The 10,277-nt window shown below is 38.0% G+C and overlaps 1 protein-coding gene across 3 annotated transcripts in view; it reads right to left on the bottom strand.

The window, feature by feature from the left end:
* Positions 1 to 2,803: 2,803 nt before the first annotated feature.
* MRPS31 (mitochondrial ribosomal protein S31) overlaps positions 2,804 to 10,277 on the bottom strand; it is a 32,132-nt gene continuing 24,658 nt past the window's right edge. For 2 of the 3 annotated variants that reach the window (XM_060637277.3, XM_078434081.2), the window contains exon 7: positions 2,804 to 4,000. In XM_060637277.3, coding sequence (XP_060493260.1) covers positions 3,771 to 4,000 — 230 coding nt within the window. In that variant the 3' untranslated portion in view covers positions 2,804 to 3,770. The remainder of the gene's footprint in view (positions 4,001 to 10,277) is intronic. The other variant, XM_060637278.2, reaches the window with a different exon arrangement.

Raw genomic sequence — 10,277 nt, 5'->3', positions numbered from 1 at the left:
TGGCCATCTCTCCTGCCTCCCTGAAATACGGTGTTGTGCTCACAATTTCCATGCTTTTTAAATCCAAGTTATGGTGTCAGGCAATATATTCAAAATTTGGCTTTTGAATTCTATGTACTTGGACCTGTATTATATGCATTCCTCTGTAACTTATTTTTCACTCAACATAGTTTCTGAAATCATCCATGTTGATGTGTATAGCTCTATGTTAGTAATTTTCATTTCGGCATAGTGTTACATTGCATAAATAAGCTATAATTTATCAGTTCTCTAGGCGACAGGCATTTTCTCCACTGTTTTTTATTACTTTGAACAGTTGTTTTTTTTTCACATTTTTAAAGTAAGCTCCACACCCAACGTGGGGCTTGAACTCACAGCCCCGAGATTAAGAGTTGTATGCTCTATCAACTCAGCCAACTAGGTGCCCCTACTGTGAACAATATGTACATGCCTCTCAGCACATATCTACAAGGGTTTCTTTGGGTGTGTACTCCAGGAGAAATTGATTGTTCATAAGGTTATATAATTATACATGTAAAATAAATTTATATACACACAATTGTATATATTTATATTATGTATATAATGTATATATACAATTGCTATGTGTAGAATTGTTATATATGTATATAATTCCAAAAGTGGTTGCCAATTTACACCCCCTCCAGCAGTGTATAAATGACATTGCCTTTTAATTTCTCACCCATCTAAAGAGTACACAAATGTTATCACGATATGGTTTTAATTTGCATTTCCCTGAGTATTCTTTCATATATTTGTTAGCTATTTATATTTTTTCTTCTATGAAAAGCCTATCTTTGTCTTTTGGCCATATTCTTTTGGTTGATTTGTTTCCTTCTATTTGATTTTTAGGAGCTCTCTGCATATTCTATATACAAATTATTTCGTGACTATATGTAAGGTACTTATCTTTGTTTGATGCTTGTCTTTTCACTCGTGGCACTTTTTTAATTAGAATTTTTTTTTTAATTTTTTAAATGTTTTTATTTTATTTTTGAGAGAGAGACACAGTGAGAGTAGGGGAGGGGCAGAGAGAGATAGAGACACAATCTGAAGCACGCTCCAGGCTCTGAGCTGTCAGCACAGAGCCCGACATGGGGCTTGAACTCACAGACTGCAAGATGATGACCTGAGCTGAAGTCAGACGCCCAACTGACTGAGCCACCCAGGCGCCCCTAAAAGTTCTAAATGTTAACAGTCGGGGGCCGCCTGGGTGGCTCAGTTGGTTGAGTGTCCGACTTTTGATTTCAACTCAAGTCATGATCTCACAGTTTCACAGATTTGAGCCCTGTGTCAGGCTCTGTGCTGACAGCGTGAAGCCTGCTTGATATTCTCCCTCTCTGCCCCTCCCCTGCTCTCTCTCTCAAAATAAAGAAAGTTAAAAAATTTTTTAAGCAAATTTATGAATCTTTTCCTTGGAGACTGATTGCTTCCTATCGTGGGGGTCGAACTCACAACCCTGAGATCAGGGGTCGCATGCTCAACAGACTGAGCCAGTCAGGTGCTCTTTTTTTCCTATTTATTACGTACTATGTTTCATTAAAGTCTTTTTTTTTTTTTAAGTTTATTTATTTTGAGAGAGAGAGCGGGTGCACAAGTGGGGAAGGGACAGAGAGAGAGAAGGAGACAGAATCCCAAGCAGTGCAGAGCCTGATGCGGGGCTCAAGCTCCTGAATCGCAAGGATGATGACTTGAGCTGAAGTCCGACGCTTAACCGACTGAGCCACCCAGGGGCCCGTGTTTCATTAAAGTTTTAAGAAGATTGCTTCACAAAGGTCCTACATATCTAAGATTTTATTCATTTACACTTTTGATGCTACTATAAACAGTATCGTCTAAATCACATTTTATCTGTTGCTGGCATGTAGAAACACAGCTGCAAACTTGCTAAGTTCTATTAGTTCTTGTAATTTATAGATTCTTTTTTTCCAGAGAATCATACTGACAATTTCGTTTCTCCTCTTCTGTATCAATTTTCCACTGGTGTATGACAAATAATGTCGAACTTAGTGGCTTACAACAACATGCACATTATCTCCCAGTTTCTGTGGGTCACTCAGCTGGGTCTCCCTTCAAAGTTTCACAAGGCTGCAAGCCAGGCGTCAGCTAGGCTGTGTGCCTTTGCAGAGCTTAGGGTCCTCTTCCACGGTTGTTGGCAAAATTGTTATTGGAGGCTGTAGAACGGATATCCCCATTTCGTGGCAGGCTGTCAGCGGGAGGTTGCTCCCAGCTCCTGGTGGCCCTGCAGTTCCCCGCCATGTGGCCCTGCAGTTCCCCGCCATGTGGCCCATGCATAGGCCTTTTCATGATATGGCAGCTTCTTCAAAGCCAGTAGAATTCTCACCCAGTTGGCTAACAAGGAGTCTTACGTAATGTACTATACTCACAAGAGTGACTAATTCTTTCGCTTTTGCCACAGAACATAACCCAACGAAGGGAGTCACCTTTACCATAGTCTATTTGCTAGAAGCAAATCTCAGGTTCTCTCCACACTCCACTGTGAACTGATGTCGCTCATAAATCATAAAATTTTTGCATCCATGAACTATCCAAAGACGAATTCTGACCCATTTCTCCTTTTTTTCCCCCTTCTGGAAATCTGATTGCACAAATACTACTTTTTTTTACTTTTTTAAAAGTAGGCTCCATGCCCAACATGGGCCTTGAACTGAGATCAAGAGTCGCATGCTCTACTTACTGACTGAGCCAGCCAGGTGCCTAACAAATGTTGCCTTCTTATACCAATCTTTACCTTGCTTTCGTACTTTTCTCTTTTCTTCTCTCTACTACATATGGATTTCTTGAGATCTATTTTCCAGTATCTAATCTGTTGTTACACTTCTTCACTAAATTTTTTTTCCAAAATCCAATCACTTTCGTCTCTTGCTCTATACTTTCTTATATATAGTTCATAGTATGAATATTTAAAGGCTTTACAAAGTCTGCTTTTGTTATCTATTTCTGCTTGTGTGCAATCACGCTGCTTTGTTTCCTTATATGTTTTATAATTTGAATCCTGAGTTTATGATGGGTTCCTTCACAGGATTTTCATTTGCCGGGGGCCTGAAACACTACTAGGCTGGGGCTGCTGTAAACTAAATTCTTGTTTTGAGTCTTTTAGAATCTTCAATCCTTTGAGTTGTATGAAATTGAGTCACACTGCTAAGCACCATAATAGAAAAATAAACAGTTCTAACTTTGGCATGAAGACCTAAAGGGCTAGAGGGGGTTAGAATAAGCTGTTTATTTTTACAAGGTTGCTTCTCGCTGGTGACCCAGACTTACACAAGGGTCATTAATTTATGGTGAAATATATAAAAATATATATGTATACATATTCAAATATATAAAACATATGTGTATGTAGATATACATATTCACAGCATATAAACCTGTCTATAAATCATCTCAACTGTTACAGCATCCTGACATCATCAGATATGTGGTTAATAATTATATTTCAAAGAAGTATGGTCACTGAAAAGAAAAATGTTGGAGAAAGCAGCCTTAAACTTATTACTAATTCTAAGATATTCTTCTTGTTAAGAATTACTAGTTGATTCTGTGAATGTTGACTTTTCTTCATGCAAGAATATTCTTCAGTTACTATATATACTTTTAAGCAATTTAACATTTATACCATTCAAATCAGATGTAATAATTAACATAATATAGGAAAACTTCTAGTAAAATTATTTAATTTAGTTATAGTATCTATCTCCAGCTTGAAACAAAAATTTCCATGGTCTTCAATTGAACTGTATGCCACTTTCTTTTAGAATGTCTTGTTTTTCATTAAAATAATTTCTAAACCACTCTATATGTTCAACCTTCTGTTTAACACTCAGATATGGATTTTTGGAAAGGCCACAGGTCACCAGCTCCATGAAGTGGCGAATTGGTCCTTGTTTTGGAAAATCTTCCAGATATTTATCCAGAAATACATGTTCATGAAATTCTGAACCATCATCATCAAAACCTAGGAAATGAGATAAAAATACATTACAATTTTCATGTAAAACCTCTCTCATAAAATTAAGATTAACGGGTTTACAGCTAAAGGCATGAACTCTGTAGTAAGACCTGGGTTTTCCCACCAATTTAACAACCGTGTGATTGTGCAAATTAAGTAAAGTTCTCTGAACATCAGTTTTCAGGTATAAAATGAGTATTAAAATAGAACCTTCCTCAAGGGGTTTCCGTAAAGATTACATAGACACAAAGCTTATAAAACTCTTTTATAAGGCTTAGCATATAATACATGTTTAAAGGGTAGCAGCAGTTGCTGCTAGTGAGTATTTTAATACCTAAAGCAACTACTAAGAAAACCATATAATTAAACTAAAAAAATTTTACGTAAACAAAACAAGATAGAATCCTAAAACATGTTCAAGCAGCCCACAGGAAGCTAAAAAAAAGAGGAATGAGAAATGGAGAAAATGAACAGAAGACAACTAATAAAATGAGAGACTAAGTCCTAACAAATCAATAATTACTTTTTTTTAAAAGATTTTATTTTTAAGATTTATAATAAGTGGGGCTTGAACTCACAACCCCCAGATCAAGAGTCATACACTCTACCAACTAAGCCAGCCAAGCACCCCAATCAATAATCACTTCAAATGTAATGGTCTAAATACACCAATCAAAAGACAGGGATTGGCAGAGTGGATATAAAAACATACATGCAACTGTATGCTTTCTATAAGAAGCTCACTTCAAATACAACATAGGTAGGTTGAAAGTAAAAGGATGAAGAAAAATATATCCTGTTAACATTAATGTTTAAAAAAAAAGAAAGCATGAGTGGTTATATGATTATCACATAAAATAGACTTCAGAGCAAAGAAAATTACTGGGGAGAAATAAAAACATTACATAACAAATGGGTCAATCCACCAAGAAGATACAGTGCTCTGAATTATGTATGCACCAAACAACAGAGTTTCTAAATATGTGAAAGAAAAAAATGATAGAAATGAAAGAGAAATAGAAAAACCCACAGTGATAGTTGGGCATTTCAAAAGGCCACCGTCAGCAATTCTGAAAACTGCACAATAGAAAATTAGCCACGACAGAGAAGAAGTGAACAACATCAACAAACGGTATCAAACTGACATCTATACAACACTCCACCAAACCATTTCAGAGGACAAATTCTGTTCAAGCATTCATGGAACATTCACCTAGCTAGACCACATCCTAGGTCACAAATGAAAATAACTGGAGTAATACATAGTAGATTCTCTGATCATAATGGAATCAAACCAGAAATCAGTAAGAGGAAGACAATAGGAAACAGTTAAAACTTAAATATACTTAAAAAGAATTCATAGGTCATAGAAGAAATCTCAAAGATAATTAAAAAAAAAAAACTCTGAATGAAAATGAACACACAACATATCACAATTTGTGGGACACAGCTAAAGCAGTCCTAAAAAAGGAAACACACAGCACTAAATGCACTTACATAAGAGGAAAAGTCTCAAATCAATCATCTTTTTTTAAAAATTTTTTTTTCATGTTTATTCATTTTTGAGATAGAGAGAGACAGAGCATGAATGGGGGAAGGCCAGAGAGAGAGGGAGACACAGAATCCGAAACAGGCTCCAGGCTCTGAGCTGCCAGCACAGAGCCCAACGCGGGGCTCGAACTCACGGACCGTGAGATCGTGACCTGAGCTGAAGTCGGACGCCCAACCGACTGAGCCACCCAGGCGCCCCCAAATCATCTTTTTTTTTTAACGTTTATTTATTTTTTGGGGAGAGACAGAGTGTGAGTGAGGGAGGGGCAGAGAAAGAGGGAGACACAGAAATCGAAGCAGGCTCCAGGCTCTGAGCTGTCAGCACAGAGCCCGACAGAGGGCTCAAACTCATAAACCGTGAGACCATGACTTGAGCCAGGTGGCCCACTCAAATCAATAGTCTAAGTTCCACCTCAAGAACCTACCAAAAGAGCAGAATAGTCCCAAAGCAAGCAAAGGAAGGAAGTAAACATTTAAAATCGATAAAACTGAAAACAGGAAAATAGAGAAAAATCAGTGAAACAAATACTTAGTTCTTTTTAAAAAAATCTTTATTTTTGAGAGCGACAGAGAGAGTGCAAGTGGTGGAGGGGCAGAGAGAGAGGCAGAGAGAGAATCCCAAGAGCAGGCTCCTCACTGTCAGCGCAGAGCCAGACGTGGGGCTCAATTTCAGGAACCATGAGAACACGACTCGAGACGAAATCAAAAGGCAGATGCTTAACCAAGTCGGTGTCTTAACCCACCCAAGTGCCCCCCAATACTTAGTTCTTTAAAGAAAACCAGTAAAATTCATAAGTCTCTATTAAGTCTGATAAAGAAAAAAGGAGAGGAATGAAATAGAAATGAAGAGGGGATTATCACTACAAATCCTGAAATCATTCACAGCATAATAAAAGAATACCACAAACAATTATATACTAAAAATTCAACAACCTGGGGAAGAAAAAAATGGACAACTTAAAAATCGATTAAGCTACCAAAGTTCAAACCAAAATATATAACCTGAATACTTATAACTATTCAAGAAATTTGTAGTTTAAAAGGTCTCAAAAAAGAAATCCCTAAGCCCAGATAGCTTCACTTGAGAATCTTATTAAACACCGAAAGAAAAACTAACATCAGTTTTACACAATCTTTTCCAGAAACTAGACCCCTCCAAACTCATTGTATAAGGCCAGTATTACCTGGTTACCAAAACCAGACAAAGACACAGCAACAAAACAAATAAAAAGAGAGAGAACTACGAGCCATCATCTCTCATGAACTTAGAGGCAAAAACTTTAAACAAAATTAGCAAACAAATCCAACAATGTATAAAAAGACTTATATGCCAGGATTAAGTGGGATTTATGCCAGCTATGCAGGGTTGGTTCAACATTTGAAAAACAATGTCATCCATATCAACAGGCTGAAGAAGAAAAGTCATGTGACACAACACCCATTTTTGATAAAAACTTTCACCAAGTTAGAATAAGAAAAACAATTTCAACTTGATAAAGAGCATCTATAAAAAATCTACAGCTAATATCATACTTCATGGTGAAAGACTGCAGCTTTTCCCTTAAGTTCATGAGCACAAAAACAAAGTCAGCTCTTACCAATCTTACCCAAAACAGTACTAAAAATTTTAGCCACTGCAGTGAGGAAGAAAAGGCACAGAGATGGCAAAGGAAGAAATAAAACCATCCCTATTTGTAGATGACATGTTTGTCTACATAGAAAATCCCAAAGAATCTACAAAAAAAACCTCCTAGAACTAATTAGTGAGTTCAGTAAGGTTACAGGATACAAAATCAACACAAAAAATCAATCGCATTTCTAATTAAATGTAAATTGGAAGACTCAACCTATTAAGATGTCAATTCTCTCCAAATTTATCTATAGGTTTAATGCTCTTCCTATCAAAACCTCAGTGAGGTTTTGCTACAGATAAGTCTATTCTAAAATTGGTAAGGAAAGGCACAATCTTGACAGATAAGAATAAAATAGAAACAATAATGCTAAGACTTACTGAAACAGCTATAATAATCAAAAGCATCATATTGGCAGAGGGACAGACACACAGATTGATGGAACAGAAGTGAGGGCCAGAAATAGACCCTGTTATGGACTGAACGGTGTCCCCCCAAAATCAACAGGTTGAGATCCTAATTCCCAATGACTATATTTAGAGATAAGACCTTTAAAGAGGTAATTAAGGTTAGATGAAGTTGTAACAGTGGAGCTCTGATCCAATAGGACTGGTGTCCTTATAAGAAGACGAAGAGACACCAAGAATGCAGAGAGAGAAAAAAAAATCACGCGAAGATACAAGGAGGAAAGTATCTGCAAACCGAGAGGGCCCGGAGAAACAAAACCTGCTGGTACCTTGATCTTGGACTTCCAACCTCCAGAACTATGAAAAAATCAATCTGTTGTTTAAGCGAGCCATCCATGGTATTTTGTTATGGCAGCCCTGCCCGAGTAAGAACAGACCCACACAAGTAGGCCCAGTTTTTTAAACAAAGGCACAAAACCAATTCAATGAAGAAAGGGTAGCCGTTTCAACAAACGGTGCCAGAGCAACTGGATATCTATTGACAGACACACAGAAAGAACCTCAACCTAAACCTCACACTTCATACAAATGAACCCCAAATGGATCACGAATTTAAATCTAAAACTATACATCATATAGAAAAAAAATAGGGGATGGGTGCCTGGATCAGTCGGTGGAGCACGAGACTCTTGATCTCGGGGCTGCGCATTCGAGCCTTATGTCGGGTGTAGAGATTACTTAAAAATGAAATCTTTTTTTTTTTTTTAATGTTTATTTTTCAGAGAGAGAGACACACAGAACATGAGCGGGGGAGAGGCAGAGAGAGAGGGAGATACAGAATCCCAAGCAGGCTCCACACAGGGCTTGAACTCATGAACCACGAGATCATGACCTGAGCCAAAGTTGGACGCTTAACTGACTGAGCCACCCAGGTGCACCTAAGTTTATCCATTTATTTTGAAAGAGAGAGAGAGAGAGAACCAGCAAGGGAGGGGCAGAAAGAGAGGTAGACAGAGGATCCAAAGCAGCTCTGGGTTGACAGCAGAGAGCCGGACGCGGGGCTCAAACTCACAAACTGTGACATCATGACCTGAGCTGAAGTCGGATGCTTAACAGACCGAGCCACCCAGGTACCTCAAAAATAAAATCGTAAAAAAAGAACAGAAGAAAACATAGGGGAAAATCTTCTGGTTCAAGGGCTGGCAAAGAACCTGACACCAAAAGCACCATCCATAAGAGGAAAAACCGGACCCCATCAAAATTAAAAATTTTCCTCTGTCAAAGACCCTGTTAAGAGGATGAAACGACAACTATAGACAGGGGAAAAAATATTTGCAAACCGAATATTCAAGAAAGGGCTAGTATCTGGAATGTATATATAAAAAAACCTCTTAAAACTCAAAAGTAAGAAAACCAGACACCCCAATTAGAAAATGGGCAAAAAACAGGAAGAGACATGTAACTGAAGAAAATAAACAGATGGCAAACACACACACACAAAACACGGTCAACCTCTGTAGCGATGAACGAAATGCAGATTAAAACCATAATGAGCTATTAACACACATTCATCAGAAGGTAAATAAATCTAAAGACAACAGTGACGACATCAACTGCTGGTGAGAATGAGAAGCAAAGACTGTTCGCACATTGCTGGAAGGAATATAAAATGGCACAGCTACTCTAGAAATCAGTTTAGAAGTTTCTTTAAAAAGTGAACATGCAACTACCAGATATGACCCAACAATTTCGCACCTAAGTATTTACCCTAGGGAAATGGAAATCTGTATTCATACAAAACTCTGTCCACGAGTATTTATAGTACCTTTATTCACAATAGCCTCAAACTGGTAACAACCCAGGTGTCTTTTATCAGGTGAATGGCTAAACTATATGGCATATTCAATTAAAACAAACAAACCCACAAACGTACTGATACATGCAACAGCTTGGATACATCTCCAGAGAATTAATCAGGCGGAGTTGAAAAAAAGCCAATCCCCAAAGGTTACACATTATATATGATTCTATTTGTATATATTTTTAAGTCTATTTATTTATTTGGAGAGAAGAGAGAGAAAGAGAGTGCTCGTGCAAGCACACAGGGGAGGGGCAGAGAGAGAACCCCAAGTAGGCTCCAAGCTAATGACGTGGGGCTCAATCTCAGGAACCGAGAGATCATGACCTGAGCTGAAATCAAGAGTTAGATGCTTAACTGACTGAGCCACCCAGGTGCCCCTGTATATATTTCCTGAACTGGGAAAATAATAGGAAATGTAGAAGCGTTTTAATGATTGTCAGAGATCCAGGACAAAGGAGGGGAGGCAGTGGGTGGCAAACGGGTGTGGTCATAAAAGGTGTATGTATACAAAGAGCTCCTTGAGTCGGAGCTTGACTGGGGTGGTGGTCACATGACTCTACATGTGATAAAACTGTACAGAACTAAATATGTACACACAAAGGACTACTTGTAAAACTGGTGACATCTGAACATGGTTGAAGAACTATCAATGCCAATGGCCTGGCTGTAATGTTATATGTAGTCTGGTTATGCAGGAAGTAACTATTGGGAGAAAATGGGTAGAGGCTATCCAGGATATTTCTTCAGTGGCATGTAAATCTACAAAATGATCTCAAAATAGGAGGCTTGAAAAATGCTTTGTGGGGCACCTGGGTGGCTCAGTAAGTTAAGCG

Source organism: Panthera onca, chromosome A1, assembly GCF_046562875.1.
Source record: "Panthera onca isolate mPanOnc1 chromosome A1, mPanOnc1 haplotype 2, whole genome shotgun sequence".
Taxonomy (NCBI): domain Eukaryota; kingdom Metazoa; phylum Chordata; class Mammalia; order Carnivora; family Felidae; genus Panthera; species Panthera onca.
Note: the sequence above shows the minus strand (reverse complement) of the source record. Positions and strands in the feature narration are given on the sequence as shown.